At 40.3% G+C, this 20,396-nt stretch overlaps 1 protein-coding gene across 2 annotated transcripts; it reads right to left on the reverse strand.

Moving 5' to 3' along the window:
* Positions 1-474: 474 nt before the first annotated feature.
* Positions 475-10,669, reverse strand: LOC105998911 (zinc finger protein 33B-like). Of its 2 annotated transcripts, none has more exons than XM_013033763.1 (5): positions 10,431-10,669; positions 9,481-9,525; positions 5,952-6,096; positions 5,645-5,740; positions 475-3,166 (listed from the first exon to the last, which is right to left on the reverse strand). In XM_013033763.1, the coding sequence occupies exons 1-5, from the start codon at positions 10,443-10,445 to the stop codon at positions 1,122-1,124; spliced, it is 2,346 nt and encodes a 781-aa protein (XP_012889217.1). In that variant the 5' UTR covers positions 10,446-10,669; the 3' UTR covers positions 475-1,121. The 2 variants fall into 2 exon arrangements, with proteins under 2 accessions (XP_012889217.1, XP_012889218.1); XM_013033764.1 differs by having other exon boundaries at positions 9,481-9,653.
* Positions 10,670-20,396: the final 9,727 nt, after the last annotated feature.

A 20,396-nucleotide genomic window follows, 5' to 3' on the forward strand; every position in this document is an offset into this window, starting at 1 on the left:
TACTAATTTAGGGATACCTACATCTTAGTCACAATTACGTTACATTGATTTGAATGAAAGGCATTCAGTTGTTTTCCTCCAGATGCTGGGGATTAAGCCAAGGGCCTCGTGCATGTTAGGAAAGCATTATATCAACTGAACTACATCCTCAGCCCCAAATACAGACACTTTATATGACTTACCACATGGAAACATTTAAGTCTTACACATACTAAAGCGATTTCTCTTATGTTTTTAATGCTATTATAATCTATGTTTTTTTAAAGGTTTAATTCAAATGGTTCCCAGTGTTAGGGATTCAGAGAGTATTTTAAAAAGGAAATTTCTTGATGTCACATCATGATGCCCTAATAATCCTGGTAAAATACAGACTCCAGATTCCTGCTCAATTGTGCAACTTAATTATGTTCATGACTACTCAAATCTAAAAGGAAAAACTGGATAAAACACAAAACAGAACACATGTAAAAATGGTAAATTTGAAGAAAGTCTATATTTGAGATTGCATAATAACAATTTCTTATATTTCATAACAGTTATGTAAGACATCATTAGAACAAGGTTGAAGAGTGCATGAGAACTCTGTATTCTTACCACGTGCTTATAAATCTATACTTTTATTACTTTTCTAAAGATTTATATTCCAAAACATATAGCTATCAATTACTACTTATGTTTTCTAAAAACATTTCTGGCAACACACCTAAACCATGATGTATAATACTACAAAAGTTTCAGATTAAATTTCATAATTTGACATTTCACTATATATGGTTTGACATCATGTGTTTTCCTAGAAATGTTTACAAATTTAAAACATCTGTAAGGTTTTGGGGTTGGGGATTTAGTAGAAGGGCACTCAGAGCTAGCCCTTGGTTTGTTCCTCCTCAATGAAAAATAAGTCTGTAAAGTTATATATCAGCATTAATTTAGGATGTCACTTAGGCTGTTGGAGAAGTTGTTGAAATCTATGGTTTATCCTCTATCACTGGCATAAGATATATTCAGTCCAGAAAGATATTAAATATTTGAGCTGGCAGCAGAACTTTCTCCAGTGTGTGCATGCTAATGTGAGAGTGGACTAATCTGTGGCTATTCATGTCTAATATCCATTTCACTCATCAGATTGATCTTGTGTGTATTCTCTGATGGACACTGAGGTTTGACTTTTGAGAAAAGGTTTTCCTACATGTGTTACATTCATAGGGCTTCTCACCTGTGTGCGATCTCTGATGTTTTACAAGGTCTGATTTACGGTAAAAGATTTTCCCACATTCGTTACATTGGCAAGATTTCTCACCTGTGTGAGTCCTATGATGTACTGTGAGGGATGATTTGTGACTGAAGGATTTCCCACATTCAATACATTCATAAGGTTTCTCCCCTGTGTGTTTTCTCTGATGTAAAATTAGTCCTGACTTTACACAGAAAGATTTCTCACATTCATTGCACTTGTAGGGCTTTTCTTCTATGTGGGTCCTCTGATGCACAGTTAGAGCAGACTTATGGCAGAAAGCTCTTCCACATTGAGTACATGCATAGGGCTTCTCCCCAAGGTGAATTCTCTGATGCTGTGTGAGCTGTGACTTCTGGCAGAAAGACTTTCCACATTCATTGCATTCATATGGTTTCTCTCCAGTATGGGTTCTGTTATGTTTAGTTAGGTAGGACTTATTGTAAAAGATTTTTCCGCATTGAAGACATTCATAAGGTCTTTCCCCGGTGTGTGTTCTATAATGCTGCGAGAGGGTTGACTTATGGCTGAAGAATTTCCCACATTCGGGACATATAAAAGGTTTCTCCCCTGTGTGAGTTCTCTGATGTACTGTGAGGTCTGACTTTAAGCAAAAGGTTTTCCCACATTCATAACATTTATAAGGTTTCAATCCTGTGTGAATTACTTGATGTCTTCTGAGTACTGACTTGTGGTAGAAAGCTTTCCCACAGATATCACATGTGTAAGGCTTATCACCTATGTGAGTTCTCTGAGGCTGCGTGAGGTGTGACTTTTGACAAAAAGATTTCCCACATTCTAGACACGCAAAGGGTTTCTCCCCAGTATGTGTTCTCTGATGAACTGTAAGGTGTGAATTCATACAAAAGGATTTCCCATATTCATTGCATTCATAGGGTTTTAGCCCAGTGTGGGTTCTCTGATGCTTACTGAGATCTGACTTCTGGTAAGACATTTTCACACATGCAGTGCACCGATTGGGTTTCTCCCCTGTATGCATCCTCTGGTGTAATATGAGGGCTGACTTGTGGCTAAAGGCTTTACTGCACTGATTGCATTCATACGTCTTTTCTCCTACGTGTGACTGCTGATGTTTCATGAGGTTTGATTTCTCCCAGAAAGTTTTCCCACATTCCTTATATCCAAAGTGTTTCTCTCCTGTGTGCACCCTATGATGCCTTGTGAGACATGACTTTTCCAAGAAACCTTTCCCACAGTCAGGACATTTAAAGTGCTTCTCTCCTTTATGAGTTGTCTGAGGTTGTGAAAGACATAACTTGCTCTTGAAATGAGTTCCACTTTTACTATATTCACAGTGTGTCTTAAGAATGCTACCATGTTTGAGAGGGATAGATTTCCAGGGATTCTCCTCAGAGGACACGACCTCAGGGTATAGGAGGGATGAGGCATTAGAGGGAGTTCGCCCATGTTCAGAGCTGGCATGGTCTATCTCATCTCTGTTTTCATTTGTATGTGGGTTGAACAATGTCTTTTCCAGGAATGCTTCCTGACTTACATTATATTCAAAAATATGTCCTAAAGTCTGAATCTTTTCATGCTGAATAGGAGCCTCATGGTGAGAGCTAGAAGTCCTGTTTTTTAAAACTTCACTTCTCTCCTTACAGTGAGTTTCCTCGTGTTTAATTTTGAGTAGCAATTTTCCACAGGCATTAAATTCATCAGGTTCATTCCTTAAGTAGGTAGTCCTACTAAAAATCAATTCTGAAATTCTGTTGAAACTCATCCCATAAGAATCACAATGACAGAATACTTTTGTGGGAGAAAATGAATTGATGTCCAAGTTAAATGGTTTTCCTATTATATGGCCTTTCTCCTGGGTCAATCTTTTGTTATTAATGAATACAACTTCCCACAAATGTTTAGATGGATTTTCCTGACTCCTGTCCTTCAAATGGTCAGCATTCCAAAGGTCTAGAAAGATGAAAACTCAGTCTCAGCGTTTAAAAAACATCTATTTTCCTTTTATAGGTTTTTTTGTTTATTTGGGAGCTTGGGGGTACTGGGGTTTGAACTCAGCGCTTCATGTCATATTTGTAACATGGGTACTCTACCACTGAGCCACACCTTCAGCTTTTTTGCACTGGTTATTTTTAAGCTAGGGTGTCAATCCTATTCAAGTGCATATTTGGACTGTGATATGCCTATTTATGCTTTGCTCAAAGTTAGGATGCCAGGTATGTACTACTGCATTTAGCTATGGGGTTAGAAGGGGAGTCTCACAAACTCTTTTGCCTAAGCTGGCCTCAATTCACATCATTCCGATCTCCAAAGGAGCTAGGATTACAGGTATCAGCCACCAACACCTGGCACTAAAAAATCTCTATACAAATGTCATACGTTATAGCTGTTGTTTTCTATCCAAGTTCCAGAAGTGAAACTAACTGCCATGTGTACATTCTTTTTCTATTTTGTGGGTGTGAGGTATGAATAAATACGTAGACTAGAATAGTGGAAAAAAAGAAAAGAATCGGACTATTAGAAAGTTGGCTAGGCACTCATGCCTTATACCTGTAATCACAGCTATTCAGAAGACTGAGATATGAGAATCATAGTTCAAACTAGACTAGGCAGGAAAACCATGAAACTTTTATCTCCGGGTAGCCTCCAAATATCTGTGAATGGAGGTATGGCTCAAGTGGTAGAGCTCTATGCTTGAGTGATAAAGCTAAGAGACAGCATTTAGGCCCTGAGTTCAAGCCCAAGTACTGGCACACACACATACACACACACACACACACACACATACACACAAACATATATTTACTTTACAATATATGAATAATCTAATCTCTCCATGTATCTTCGTACAAATAAGATCCACAAAATAAGCATTACCTATAATAACCTATGACTTTCAAATAGCAAGGAGACAAACAATATAGTGAGCCAGCCTGGACAGAAAGTTTGCAAGACTACTTCCCAACTACTTCCCAAATCACAGCTGGGTGTAGTGGTACCCACCTGTCATCCTGGGAGGCTCAGATTGTAAGCTCAGTACCTGCCTAGCAAATGTGAGATCCTCAGTTCAAACCTTAGTCCCACTAAATAACAAAAAAGAACTTGCTCCAAATATTGGAGAAACAATCTGAAACTCTCGGTCAACCACCAGTTAAGAATAATCAGATTCTAAACTATGACAGCTCAAGTCTAATACTGCTTTTTGTAGTGTTAGAACAGTTAGAACGATGATAGCTAAACCAAGCATGCTATCCAGAGAAAGAGATTTGCTATGAGGAAAAGAAACTAAGCAGTGTTAAGGCTTAAATTGAAAAAAGTAAATTGAAACACAGAATAAAATTCAAGGCCAGCTGGATGCCAGTGGCTCACATCTGTAATCCTAGCTAATTGTGGTTTGAAGCCAGCCCAGGCAAGAAAATCTTTGACACTTTTATCTCTGACTAACCACCAGAAGTCTGGAAGTGGAGCTGTGGCTTAAGTGGTAGAGCACCAGCCTTGAGTGAGAAAGCTAAAGAACAAACCCAGTCCCTAATTTCAAGCCCCTAATACTGGCATACACACACAAAATCAAGACCAGATCAAAGTTGAGGAAACTCCCCCAGAAGAAGAAATTGCAAGGCTAAAGAACAGCAAGGCTATGGACAAAACTAACCTTCTTGAGGTGCAAGATTCCATCAGCAGATCTCACTAATAAATTATCCAAATCCAAGACAAGAGTGCTTAAAGCTCTCCTGACCTGATATCCCAGGCAAAATCCAGAAATAAACATTACTGTCATTACATAGTTAAAACTTCAAAAAGATGCTCTAGTTTTACCAGAGAGAATTGGAAGATCTAACATTGTTTTGGGAGAGTATGAAAACAAAAAACAAACAGGAAGAAATATCCAGAAGCTGCTCACGCTGTCATCCTAACTACTTGGGGGCTGAAATCTGGAGGATCATGATTCGAAGCAAGTTCAGGCAGAAAAGTCCTTAAAAGTCCATTTCCAGTTAGGTAGGGAAAAAAAAATCCATGGCTGTAAAAGTGGCTCGAGTGGTAGAGCACCAGCTGTGAGCAAGCCAGCTGAGCAAGAGTGAGGCCCCTGAGTTCAAAACTAGCACTGGCAAATATGAAATGAAGTAAAATGAAGTGAAGTGAAATAAATATAATGAATAAAGCCAGGAGTTAATGGAACACTTAAAAGAGTGAAGCAGAGAATCATGTTGGACACAGGAGGCAAAAAGTAAAGATTATGGCTGATGCCCATAATCAGCTGCAGAAACTGAAATCATGTAAGAGACAAAAACAAAAAACAGAAGCTAAAATATCAATATGAACAACCAACTAGAAGAAAAACAAAAACACATAAAAGGATTATTTGAATTAACTACATATAACTACATATAATAATAGATCTAATCCTTGTTTCTGCAGTCCAGACTAACTCACCTGGGAAGTTCTGACTTGGAAATTCTTCCTTCAATGTCCATGGCTCTGCCCCTTGCTCCAGTTTGAAGATCACCTCGGGCTGGCTCACATAATACCCTGTTAACAGAAATAATGAAGGCATTTGGTCAGCAGTTTAGACAGTATGGCCTCTGGTAATGGACGAAGCATTGTGCTGTTGAAACATGCCTACAGGAAATTCAATCTTTTCCCAATGTCCACTATCTTTACATGGTACAAAGGGTCCACAGGCTTCATAATTAAAGGAAAAAGCAAGTGCTATATGGAACGACACAGTAAACAGCCTTACCCACTGAGACAAGGTGGCTATAGTTTTCGAGCATCACGTCCCTGTACAGAGACCGCTGGGCACCATCAAGGTGGCCCCACTCCTCGGGAGTAAAGTCCACAGTCACGTCCTTAAATGACACTGATCCGTGCAATTTCTGTCCAGTCTGCAAAATCCATGATTAGGTGACATGGAAAAAAGATGTATGGGATGATTCCTTACTGCAATTACTGCTCACAAATTATGAAAATTACTACACATTCATTGCATTTGCTTTATACTTCCAAAGGGAGAAGAAAGAAAATAACTGCTATTGGATTAAGGTATTAATTCATATTCATGCAACAACAAAAAAGTCAGCAAGACCTTGTAAAGTACCTGGAACTATTAGAGCTGTTGGAAATACTAAATTGAATAAAAGTCCTCATACTTAATGAGTAAATAATGGAATATATGCAGTAAATAACAGAACATATGCAATAATATACTAGTGCTAAAAAGCAAGTGTATACAAACCAGGTTAATGGGGTTTGAGGCATAGCTAAGGTGGTAAAGTTCCAGGTAATGAGTAAAAGTGTCAGATACTTAGGAATAAAAAGGTTAATGTTCTATTTAGAATTTCCTTAGGTTGAAGACTAACCCTGTGCTTTTCCCATGGTTCAGTGCAGCCCAGGCAGGAAAGTCTGTGAGACTCTTATCTCCAATTAACCACCAGAAAAACCAGAAATTACACTGTGGCTAGCCTTGAGCTGAAGAGCTGAGGGACAGTACATAGGCCCAGAGTTCCATCCACTTGACTGACAAAAAAAAAAAATTACTGGGGGGGAGGGAAACAGGTGCTAGTGGCTCATGCATGTAATCTTAGCTACTCAGGAGGCTGAGATCTGGAGATCCTGCTTCAAAGCCAGCCTAGGCAAAAAAAAAAAAAATAATCCCCTTGAGACTCTTATCTCCAATTAACCAGTTAAAAACCAGAAGTAGAGCTATGGCTCAAAGTGGTAGAGTGCTAGCCTTGAGCAAAAGAGCTCAGGGATGGCACCCAGACCCTGAATTCAAGCCCCACACCCAACCAACCAACACACACACACACACACACACGGACAAGTGGCCACACATCACATTGTCATTTTCTTGATGTGTTAAATGAGTTTGTGTGTGTGTGTGTGTGTGTGTATGAATAGAGATAGATAGGTAGATACAGATTTAGATTACTGCCTTGCCCAGTGCTATGTGCCTGTAATCCCAGCTTCTTGGTTGTGTAGGTGGGAAGACCACTTGAACCCAGAAGTTCAAAACTATACTGGGCAATAGCTTTAGAGAGAAAGAAAAAGAGAGATCAATTTATCTCATGTACATAGATTAAAAAAAACACCCTAAACAAAATATAAGTGAATGAAACCTAGCAACACATAAAAAGTATAATGGATTATAATAACCTTGTTGGGTTTATTTTAGAAATGTCAAGTTACTTGTACATTTCGAAGTCAATTAATACAATTCAACCAACTAATGAAAGAAAAAAAATCATCTGATAATTTCAAGAGCTGCCAAACGTAATTTGATAAAATTTAACAGGTGTCAGTCTATGAGGTAGAGAGCAGGTCGCTTTAGTTCAGGCTTCTCCCAGAATGACCGAAAGAGAAGATTTAGCTATGTCATCTCTGATGGGAAAAGTGATCAGCACCTCTAAAGCCCACAGGGCCATTGGTCCCTACTTTTTAGTTAGTCAAACTTCAGTTAGTCGACAGGACCATGTACATTTCAGGACAGGGGAAAAGACTGAAAAATACAGAATACAATCTAATATCCTTGATAAGAAATTTTCAAAAATAAAATGTACTGATGCTCATTTACTTTTGATGTGATATGTCCTGAGGAGCCCACCTGAATTAGAAGATAACATAAGGCAAAAATCCATGTAATACATCTAACCTGACAACTATTGTTGCTTAGCAACATAATGTTTGGAAGAACATTACCATTCTGATCTTAGAACCCAAGTCACTCTACAACAATGTACAAGAATATCAGGTATACTGTCCTACATATCACTAGGCAAAGACTAAAATTTAAAATTCAAAGTACAGTCTCTACTAAATGCCTATAATTTTATACAATTATAAATATAAAATGTTAAATCATTACAAGAGAGTAAGATAGTACCCTGAAAGCATTTGTTATCCCTAAAATCTCTAGGGAAACTATCAGAAGCTAAAAAGCACCAAATCTACAAGATGGGTGATGGGAGGATACTGAACTCTCAGACCCAAATATTTTAAAAGGACGACAATCTGGGCAAGCCCAACAGAGGAACTGATGTGGTATGTGTGGAAAGCCAGCCTAGGAGAACATGTACAAATGCAGAAGGCAGGTATTGGAGTACAAAAATCACAAATCCTAGCCAGGCACAGTTGCTCGTATCTGTAATCCCTTCTACTTGGGAAGCAGAGATCAGGAGGATCATTATTTCAGACTAGCACAAGAAAAAAAACTAGTAAACTGCTACCCTAACCAATGAACTGGCTTAGGAAGCCCTAATGCTGTCTGAGACTGGTCAGAAAAATAAAACAAAAATAAAAGAGCTTGGGGTGTGGCAAGAGATAGAGTGCCTACCTAGCAAGTGTGAGTCTCTGAGTTCAAATATCTGTACAAGCAGAACGCTTAAAAATGAAGCAAGAGGGGCTGGGAAGGTAGCTCAGGGGTAGAGTGCATGCCTTGCAAGCATGAGGCCCTGGGTTCGATTCCTCAGCACCACATAAACAGAAAAAGCCGGAAGTGGCGCTGTGGCTCCAGTGGTAGAGCGTTAGCCTTGAGCTGAAGAGCTGAGGGACAGCACCCAGACCAGAGTTCAGGCCCCATGACCGGCAAAAAATAAAATAAAGCAAGAGAATACTACCTGAAAACCATGCCCATTTAAGAAAGCTGCACAACCTCAATAATCATCAGATATATGAAAGTGATGCTTTCTATCTATTAACATAAATATTTTTATAGAGAGGAAGTAGGAAAAGTAATTTTCAAATAAGCAATATTGAATCTACACAACTCAGAATATTTTTTTCATATCTAAGCTGAAAGCTGGTGGCTCACACTTGCAATCCTAGATACTCAGGAAGCTGGGATCTGTAGGACAGCAGTTCAAAGACAGCCCAGGAAGAAAACCTGCAGAAAGCTAAAGTGAAGGCTTAACTCAGGCAGAAAAGCACCAGCCAAGCAACATAAAACTCTATGTTCGGGCTGGGAAGGTGGCTCAGTGGTAGAGCACTTGCCTTGCATGCATGAGGCCCTGCGTTCGATTCCTCAGCACCACATAAGAAAAAAAAGCCGAAGTGGCACTGTAGCTCAAGTGGTAGAGCACTCCCCTTGAGCTGAAGAGCTCAAGAGGGACAGCGCCCAGGCCCAGAGTTCAGGTCCTATGACTGGACCAAAAAAAAAAAAAAAACCTCCATGTTCAAGCCCCAGTACCACTACAAAAAGAATGATGGCTACAAATCTCATAAAACTCCCATATAAAAATAAAATAGTGTAAGAACAAATGATGCACCCTTACCTTGTTCATTTTGTGCTTTGTATGTAGACAGTTCTGAAGATATAACTGTGTTAGAAGAAATACAGGTCATGAAAGATACTGACTTCCATAAATTTCTTGATTCTTCTGCCCTAAAAAGCTACTCATATCCACAAGATGAAATGTTCTCTATGGGAAGTTACTGTTCCTTTGACCTTTAAGAATGATCAGGAGAAATCAGGTGAGTGATCACCTAAGATTACTCTAATATCACTCTCTCAGATAAGTATATTTGCATCCTATGGACTTTAACAGTTTTATTCTCCTTGGTGTTCACAAAAAAACATTAAAAATGGCAACATAGTTTAAACAAGTAGACAGTTCACCTAGTGAAAGAACAGTAACACTGAAACTGTTGAAAAAAAATATTCTGGGCTGTCCTATCAATTTTCTTGCTACTATTACTTACCCTTTGGCTAGTGAGTGCACAGAAAGTCATAAAAAGCTTCTAAGAAAAAAAACAATGTTTTAATTTCTGTAACTTTGTGGTTTCACCAAAGGACGTCTTTGTAAGAAATTTGCTCAGATTAAGTATACTAGTTTGCCAGAATGGAAAGCTGAATTTTGGCCTTCACCATTAAGAAAATGTGACCCTGAGGAAGTAAACAAAAGCAGACAATTCTTGAAGATCCTTGCTCAGGGCTGGGGGGGGGACCTCTGGTAAACAGCATACATCAAAATGCAGTGATAACTACTTCTGGAAAGCAGCTCACAATCTATGAAAGAAAACCAAGCAACACAGGGCATCCAGAAAAGGATAACTGATCTAAGTGGTGACACCAAGGCCCCAGCACCCAAGCCACATGCGCATATGCTCACCCCACTGTACAGCCCTCACCCCAGTGGTGCTGAACCAAAGCACGAAGCTCGCCTCACGCCAGCGCATAGGCTCGCCCTGAAGCACCGCCCCTCCACAGGTGCTAGCGGCACACCTCACGCATGCGCATACGTCCTCCTCCCAGGCCGGGAAAGGACAGTGAAAACTGAGGAGGCGGGGGTCTGTCCTGAGACTGCCTCAAGCTCTGACGGAGACGCCGCAATCTGGAGGTCCCACCAAGAGGTCCGCAGGCATCTTCTCCACAGCCGGGCGCCGAATGTACCCCGCAAGTCGCGCGGGGCTTCCTTGGTTCTCACCCGTTGCACCCGGGGCGTGTGGCATCGCACCCCCAAGACCGCGTAGACTGGGCGGTCCGGGGCCAGAGGGAGACGGGGAGGGCGGGGCGAGTAGAGCCGCAGGAGACCTGCGCAGAACTTACGCGCAGGGTCAGGAGTCAAACTACATTTCCCAGGAGGCTCGGCGGCCAGCACTTCCGGATAGGCGGCGACAGGAGAAGTCCTACCAATAGGGGTTAGTGTACTAGTGAGTTCCCAGAGTACCCGGTACCCTGGGGCCCGACAGGGGCGTCCCAAAGATGAGAACCTGGGCGGGGAGGGAGAGGGGGGCGTACCGTGTGCACTCTGTACACAGAGCTGCCAAGCAATAACAGCTGCGTATCAGTTTTGCTTTAAAGATTTGGGAAATAGGTCTCATCCGTGGAATAAAACCATTATCTGAACACCTGATGCAGGTGGCTCACGCCTGTAATCCTAGCTGTTCCAGAGACCCAAGATCTGACAGCCTGGACAGGAAAGTCCACGAGACTCAGCGCAATTAAGCAGCAAAAAGCCAGAAGTGGAGCTGTGTCTCAAATGGTAAAGCACCAGCCTTGAGTGGAAAAGCTCTGGAATAGCGCCCAGACAGGTACACACACACACACAATCTTGACCCCACCATTGAGTCTGGGGCAAACAGGAAAAGGGAACCAGAGCGCTGAAAATCAAAATCAGTGAAGCACTACAAGAAAACAGTAGGTCAAACCCTGAAATAGGGATGCTGAATCTTAACTGATGACATCTTGGTCATGTAATTTGGGCTTGTCAAATTTAGAGTTTACACTTGGCTTCTATAACTCCATTTTGTTTTTGTGTCTCCATCTGAAAAATCTACCCCCACCTGTGAGACTAGTTCCTTATAGTTTGACATTTAAAGATAAATGTAGCTGCTAGGCGCTGGTGGCTTACGCTTTAATCCTAGCTATTCAGGGAGGCTGAGACCTGAGGAGTGCGGTTCAAAGCCAGCCCTGGCAGGAAAGTCCATGAGACTATTATCTCCAATTAACTACCAGAAAACTGGAAGTAGCACTGTGGCTCAAGTGGTAGAGCACTAGCCTTGAGCTGAAGAGCTGAGGGAAGGCACCCAGGCCCAGAGTTCAAGCCCCAGGACCACCCTCCCCCTCCCCCCCCCAAAAAAAGATATGTAGCTATTGTTTCTGTTTCTAGCTAACAATCATAGCAAGGGGCTGTGGAAATGATCGTGGTAATGGATTATAGAAATGCCATGGGTAATTGTCATGTTGCCCCACTCATTATTGCTTATAGCATTGTTTTAGCTTACTCATGCTTGTTCACACCATTGTTTTAGCTTCTATAACTTCATGCTTGGCTTGCACCTGCAAAGAAGCATTAGGAACTTTCCACCCTTGAGCAAATAAGGAGGTGGGCTTTCTGCTTTAAAAGGGGCCATGAGGCCAGACTTGGCACTGTACTTTTTCTGGGCACCCGACTGTCCAATGTAGTCCCATCCAATAATTAAGACTTACTTTTGGCTGTACTCTGTGTCTGCATGGTCTCTTCTGGTGGTCTCCCCTCAACAACCACGTGGTGGAAGATAGGGCATTGGGTTTAACTTCATGGTGGAGGCAGGGAAGTCCTACCTGCCAGGTAATGGGCATACTTGAATTCCTAGAGGCAGGAGCAGGGACTTGGACAATAGGTTACTGGATCCGCCAGTCTTAGGTCATGAACTCTCAAGCTCTCTGTGACCCTGCCTCCTGACCTGACCCTATTTAGGCCCAGACCAGCTCAGGTGCCAGGAGACCATGCCCCATGTGTCTGTTTTCATCTCTTGACTCCTGGCTCTTCTCCAGTCACCATGGTGTCCCACTTAAGTGATCCATTGGCGCTGATGTGGTTTGTTGGTATTGTTTTTCTGCTCTTTGCTTTCTTTTCCTGCTCTCGTGACTCAGTTTTCTCACAGTGTTAAGTGTATTTGTGGGACTACAGATCTTTGACACAGGAGTCTATCTGCAGACCCCCTTTGCTCTAATAAAAACTCCTGATTCAACCTCGGAAGGAGAAGGATTGGGATTGGGGGGGGAGGGGGGAGGCTGGGAAGGGATGGGAAGGGTAAACAAAGGAGGAGGCTGCAATGCTTGGTAAGAAATGTACGCATTATCCTGCCCATCCAATTGTAACCCCTCTGTACAGTATGTTCACAAATAAAATAAAATAAAATTTAAAAAAATGTGGCTTCTGTTTTCTTGCTGTACAACAAAACCAGACATGATCCAGAAGAAAATATCACCTATTGTTTCCTTTGTAATATTAGATGGGTTGACTAAATGGAGATACACATTTTCATACATAGGAAGACTAATTTTTTTACAAAATTCCTAACAATTGCAATAGTTTTGTATTATTTCCTCTGTAGTAGCTTTTAGTGTGTATTCTTTACCAAAACATTATTTTTAATTTTTTCCATCAGTTATTGGAAGTTGAACTCAGTATCTGATGCTTTTGCTAACTGATGCTCTTATCACCTGAGCCACACATCCAGACTCACTCACCCACCTTTTTTTAACCTAACCATTCTAAACTTCAAATGGAATAATCTTCCAGGAAGCTGATTGTCTTTGGCTCATCCTTGTAATCCTGACTACTTTGGATTCTGAGAGCAGAATAACCATCAGATGGTTAGATGATGGGCCATCAATTCTTAGCCATTAATTTTTCAAATCATTTTTCTGTCGCCTCCCTAATCTTCTATTGCTTGTGTACTTCAGTTACATATACATTAGGAAACAAAGTTTTCCCAAAGCTCATTGGTCTTTTTTTTTCAGTGTTCTGTTTTGAATATTATCTGTTCTACTGTAAATCTAATGTAAATCACATTCAATGTGTTTGTCATCTTTAATTTGTAGGTATTATTGCTGTTTGATGGGATATAACATTGCTATAAATATATTAAATATGAATCATAAATACAATGAAGTATATTAAAATATATGTTATATATTTGGTTAAATGTTATTTATATTTTAATTATGTTCAATTATTTTCATTATTTTAATATATGTTTAATATTATATGCTAAAATATTAAATACTTATTTTAATATTTCTACTTCTTTAGTATGAAGGTCTTTCATGTATCTGCTTATTTCTTTGAACATCTGAGATAATAGTTAACTTTGTGGCAGGTTTTTTAAAATTATATTTATTTTTCGTGGTCCTGGGGCTTGAACTCTGGGCCTGGGCACTGTCCCTGAGCTTTTGTACTCAAAGCCAGATCTCTACAACTTGAGCTTCAGCTCCATTTCCAGTTTTTTTGGTGGTTAGTTGGAGATAAGGGACTCATGAACTTTTCTGCCCAGGCTGGCATCAAACATTGAACCTCAGATCTCAGCTTCATGAATAGCTAGGGTTACAGATGTGAGCCACTGATGCCCAGATTAAGGTAACAGTTTTAATGTCCTTGTTTTTTTTTTAAGTCTAAAATGTTTGGGGCTGGGAAGGTGGCTCAGTGGTAGAGCACTTGCTTTGTTTGCATGAGGCCCTGGGTTCGATTCCTCAGCACCATATAAGCAGAAAAAGCTGGAAATGGTGCTGTGGCTTAAGTGGTAGAACGTTAGCCTTGAGCTGAATAGCTGAGGGACAGTGCCCAGGCCAAGTGTTCAGGCCCCATAACTGACAATAAATAAATAAATAAATAAAATAAATAAATGTTTGTCAGTTCTAAATCAGTTTTCTGTGGTTAGTTTTTCCCATCACAGCAAGTTGAATTTTCTGCTTCTCTGCCATCCTGCTAGTTACTAGGTTGTGCAAATGTTAGGGGTATACCATATAATGTTGTGTTCTTTTACACATTATTGAGCAGGTCTATTCTAACCATCAAAACTCCAGAAGTGGAGTTGTGGTGGCTCAAATGGCAGAGCACCAACATTGAAAGGGACAGTGCCCAGGTGTTAAGTCCCAGTACCAGAACAAAAGCAAAAAACAAAAGCCTTCCTGGCCAGGATGGTTTTGAACTTTAATCCTCAGGTGTCATTCTCCTAAGTAAGTATGAGCCACAAGACCTGGTTTCTTCAGGGCTTTATCTCATGACAAAATTGGATTGTTCACAAGCTTTATCTACATATCTTGAGATGATTATATAACCATTGTCCATGAATTTTATTGTGTGTACTGGTATATGTGTGTTGTACTATCTTTGCGTTTCTGGATATAATACATGCCTGCATTTATCCATTGATTAGCCTTCTCTGTAGGAAACCTTTTCAAATATCACCCTGGAAAGCAAAAACAAAAACAACAACAACAACAAAACCCACTGATTTATCTTCCATGCTCCTTACTCAATCTCTCTGACTGCCACCCCTCTGGTTGAATAGGTACACCCTAATCTTCTTTCCTGTTGTCCCCTTTTGAGCTCACTGCCCTCTTTATTCTGGTGTCCCTTAATAATAAGACTATTTTTTCCATTTCACCTGCTTGGCCTTGCTGCTTCCTCTGTGTCTCAACATCCCTAGCCAGAAAGGAAATGCAAATCAAAACAACACTGGGATTGTATCTCATCCCAGCAAGATTAGCCATCATCAAGAACACAAGCAACAACAAATGTCTGTGGGGATGTGGTGGGGGAAAAAGGAACCATATTACACTAGTGCATTTGGAAGGAGATTTGTAGATTTTTTTTGGGGGGGGGTCCGGTTGTGGGGCCTGAACTCTGGGCCTGGGCACTGTCCCTCAGTTCTTCAGCTCAAGGATAGCGCTCTACCACTTGAGCCCCAGCACCACTTCCAGATTTTTCTGCTTATGTGGTGCTGAGAAATCAAACCTAGGGCCTCAGGCATGCAAGGCAAGCACTCTACCACTAAGCCCCCTTCCCAGCCCCCTGTAGATTCTTTAAAAAAAAAAACCTAAACATAGAACTACCCTATGATCCATACTATTCTTGGGCATCTTCCTAAAATATTTCCACTTAGTATGCAGTAGACACTTGTACATCCATGTTCACTTCTGCACTATCACAATAGTCAAGCTACAGTAGCATCATGGGTACCCTACAATGAATGAGTGGATCAAGAAAATGTGTGTATATATATATATATATATATGCATATATATATACACACATACATATATATACACACAATGGAATTTTACTCATCTATCAGAAACTATGTCATTTATAGAAAAATGATGGACCTAGGAAAAAATTATGTTAAGTGAAGTAAGTCAGGTTCAGAGAGACAAATGGCAAATGTTTTCTCTCATGTGGAAGTTAAGTCTAAATTATGAACATATACAAAAACATATACAGGGTTATATGCATATATACACAAACTGACTAAAGAATGATATGCTTTGGGGAGGAGTCTTATGGTGTAACTCCTCTGGATAAACCATTTAACAAAATGATACCAGGAAGTTGAAACACGTTCAGAGTGGGGAGCTGAGCAAATACAGTCATTACATTTAATGTACATTATGAAAAAAATTGAACTATGTAACTGGAGGGTAGAGATTGGATGGAGAAAGATGGAAGGGAAGAGTTGAAGGGTTAACATTAATCAAGATGCACTGTACTCAGAACCTGACTTTTAGAATTGAAACCTCTTTGTACAATGACAATATTTAAAAAAATACAACGATCACATAATGCTCATTGAAAGGAAAACTTTAATATACAATAAAATGTTGTGTATTTATTTCTATTGCCCTACTATTCTTTTTGTTACTTTTTTTATTGTGAAAATACTTTACAGAGGGGTTACAATTACATGTTGCCATACTATTCTGAAGCCGCACACCAAACTTGTAAATTACTTTTTATAACAATTTGCATTTTCAAAATGTCACTGCATCTTCTTCAAGCTTGTCAAGTGAAGTAAGTGAAGTAAGCCAGGCCCAAAGAAACTTAGGTCCCATGGTTTCCCTTATTTGCAATAACTAGTATATGTCTGAGTCAAGCAGAAAAGGTCAGATAAGATGATGTTAGGGAAATGAACCCTAAGATATGTATTCAAATGTTTCTTTCAGGTGATTGTTTCTAACACATTTATAAGATTATTTCTTTGCTGCTTTGTATGTCCCTCTCCCATGGTATAACCCCTACTTTCACTGTATTTGAGGTTGGTATAATTTGTGGAGGGGAAGGAAAAAAACAAATCATTTAAATGGGGATCCAGGTGGACCCATTGCAACAATGAGATGTGCAAGACGTTATGTGGAAAAACGAACTTTACAACTTAGATGGGGGGAGGAGGAGGGTTGGGTGGGGGGGCGGGGGAAGAATGTGAAGGGATGGGAAGGGGAAACAAAGGAGGAGGCTACAATGCTTGATAAGAAATGTACTCATTATCTTGCCCATGTAATTGTAACCACTCTGTACAGTATTTTCACAATAAAAAAATTTGCATTTCCAAATGCCACTAGATCTTCTTCAAGCTTGTCAAGTGAAGGAACTCTCCATCAAAAATTTTAATTGGGCTGGGCGCTGGTGGCTCATTCCTGTAATCCTAGCTACTCAGGAAGCTGAGATCTGAGGCTTGCAGTTCAAAGCCAGCCTGAGCAGGAAAGTGCATGCGACTCTTAGCTCCAATTAACCATCAGAAAACCGGAAGTGGCACTGTGGTTCAAGTAGTAGAGTATTGGCCTTGAGCTGAAGAGCACATGGACAGTGCTCAAGCCCAGCGTTCAAGCCCCAGGACTGACCAAAAAAAAAAAAAAAAAAGGGTCAGGTGCTGGTAGCTCATTATATAATCCTAGCTACTCAGGAAGCTGAGATCTAAGGACAGAGGCTCAAGGCCAGCCCAGGCAGAAAAGTTTGTGAGACCCTTCTCACCAATTTTCAAGCTGGAAGTGTAGCTGTGGCTCAAGTGGTAGAGTGTCAGCTTTCATCGGAAAAGCCAGGTGGGTTGGGGGGGGGGAGCTGTGCCCAGGCCCTGAATTCAAACCTCAGCATCTGGACAACAACAATAGTGATAATAATGAGGGAGAGCTAGGAGGCTTGTGTCTAAAAGTGTCTATAATCTCAGCCTTCAGGCGGCAGAAGCAGGTGGATTTCCAGTTCCAGGTGAAATACAAGTGCTGGGTCTAAGTAACATCATCTTGTCCTTACCACCATCTTGGCATCGTAACAGATGATGGGGACTTTCTGAGAACTCTAGAGGTGACACAGGACATTCTTTGAACTGCAGATATGTCATGGGCTGTGTCATGAGCTGTGTCATGAGTTGTAAAGCTCCAGGAAAGTTTTGTTCCAGAGAATACTTGTCCTTGGTGGTTCTTGATTGCTCCCTCTAGATACCTGGCCCTTGATTGCCTGTGATTGTTCCCCCTAGATAGTGTGTTTTACTTCTGTTAAACATGCTTGGCTAGTCCCCATTCCATGTGAAATCTGCCTTGATGTGTTTTTCACCTTTATAAACTTTGTGCTAGCTACATTTTGGGCTGCAAGTGTTTGGGGACATGGGTCTGCTTGCAGTAATTGGCTTTATAATAAAGACTATGGATTTGACCCTCAAAGTGTGGCTTCCCTGTATCTCGTTGACCAAACTCCAATATAACACAGGCCAGCCTAGGCTCCATATTCAAGGCCAGCCTGGACTACATGTGAAGACTGAAAAACAAAGTTCTGAACTGAGATTTTATTAACAACTGTGTTGTATTTCATTGAATATTCTGTAAAGATAAATTTAATGAAATTGATTGTTCCTTTGGTAAAAACTGATAGCACACCAAAAAATACTAAATGGAGGAATATAGCCTGAAGAAAATAATCAAGACCAGGGAACCGTATCAACCACAGAAACTAATGGAAAGTTCGCCCTTCTTTGTTTTTTCTAATTATAATTTGAAATATGTTTTATCTAATATTAGTATTACTACTCCAGCCTCTTTTTGAAGACCATTTTCTTGGAAAACTTTGTTCCAGACTTTCACTTGAAGTTAATATTTGAAAGCCTTAAGACCATAGTTAATGAAAGACATGGAAAAAGAGGAATTGTTGCAGATTAGGTATGCTAAGTAGACAGGATAACTAGGCAGGCTAGATTAGATTTTGTGATGGAAATAGAGTATTAATGAAAAATGCTGGTGAGTATTAAAGGCAACGAACTAAAGCAGTCTAGTTTAAAACATTACATCTCTTGGTAATTATACTGTTCTGTGGGTTTTCAGCCTTAGGAGATGCTGATAAATGACAAGTAGCTCTTTGAAATATTTCTGTAATTACTCTATAAACCTAAAATTACCTCTGTTAGCGAAATGAGCTTCCTTCCCATAGCTTAGTCCACTCCTTCCCTTTTCCACAGCTTAGCATGCTCCATTCCTAGGCAACACTAAGCCCATGTAGTAAAGGCAGCAAATAATCAGCCTCCAACCCCCTTTACCTTGGGATGGTACTTCTCTGGGGCAGCTACCACCATATATGGCAATAAGATCCCCTTAGAGTGACCTTCAGCTCTGGGCAGTTGCAGGGCCCCTTATCAACTAATTGGATAACAGCCATAAATCCTAGTCTGCCATGATGAAGCGCCTAGCCCACAGGTCCACACCGGGGTCTCCATCTCCTAGCCCCTTCTAGACCCTCCTAAACCTCTTAGGGTATATAGATCATCTCAGACAATAGCCAGTGCTGCTTCTCGCTTCTCCCTTGTGAGGAGTCTTGCTGGCCCACTTTCCTGGCAATAAATCTTTCTTTGTTCTCTATACCTGGTTGTTTGCGTGGTTCTCTGGCAAAGTCTAATTAATCTTTCAATCTCAAAATATAAAGTCAAGGAATTATATTTTCCCAAAGTCCCTTAAGTAAAATATAGGAAACTTTAGTGGTTTGAGAGGGCACAAACATCTCACAAATTTGAAATGTATTATGATATTGAAATTCGTTATCACGATCCTTCAAAAATCCTTTTACTCTCTTACTGTACATTCTTCAAAGTACACCTATGCCTTGAACTTGAAACCAATGAGTTAGTGGTCAGTGGACTTTGTGTCTTGGCAGATACTTATTTAGTATCTGAGAACTATTTATCACAGCAAGTATACCTTCAGGTGGTTGATGTTTTGTGCTTGTATTTCTTGAATTTGCATTTTTGTTATCTTTTCACAACCATGCATCAATAGCTTCAGAGATTTGCAGGGGTATAAAATTTGGGACAAATGTTCATGCAAGCTTCAAATTGCTAACACAAATGTAAACTGAGAAGAGTAATTCATTAAAAGGAAAAATTGCAAGAAGTATCTACTACTGAAAAGTTGTATTTTAGCAATTTGTTGCATTAGTATATTGTCTGAGATGAAATCTGTAAAGAGTAGCTGCAAGAACTATGATGTTTTCTTTAATGACATTTCCACAGAATGTTTCAGGACATAGTAAACTAAGGGTATGGATTTTAAAAAATTACTACCATAGACTTTGTGTCCAGAAACCTAGGCTTAGTTGTGTAAGTTTGGAAAATAAATTAAATTCTAAAAGCCCTTATTTGCTCACTAATAAAGTTGGGGTAATGAAAGACAGCTGTAGTGAAGATTAAAATAAATAATACTTAGTGTTGGGAAAGTGACGAAGAAAGGAAGGTATGGGCCAGACTCGATCTCAACAGGCTAGGACTGTTTATTGAGGAACAGCAAGGGACACAGACCTTCCCTTGGGTATGGAGTTTTGTGTAAAGAGATGGGCTCAGGAATGGGGATTTATGGGGACCAGCAAGGAGGCAGAGGTTAATGAAAAGCTACTGGGTCAAGGAAGGTGAAGGGCTCTTCAGTTGGGCCCAGGATGAAATATTTACAGCCAGA

This window comes from Dipodomys ordii, unplaced genomic scaffold, assembly GCF_000151885.1.
Source record: "Dipodomys ordii isolate 6190 unplaced genomic scaffold, Dord_2.0 Scaffold176, whole genome shotgun sequence".
Lineage (NCBI taxonomy): Eukaryota > Metazoa > Chordata > Mammalia > Rodentia > Heteromyidae > Dipodomys > Dipodomys ordii.

Coding starts and splice junctions, on each gene's coding strand:
- LOC105998911 (XM_013033763.1), bottom strand. Junction 6,097..9,480: donor CAAAGCACAAAATGAACAAG/GTAAGGGTGCAT, acceptor TGGATTTTGCAG/ACTGGACAGAAATTGCACGG. Junction 3,167..5,644: donor TCCAAGTCAGAACTTCCCAG/GTGAGTTAGTCT, acceptor TCATCTTTCTAG/ACCTTTGGAATGCTGACCAT.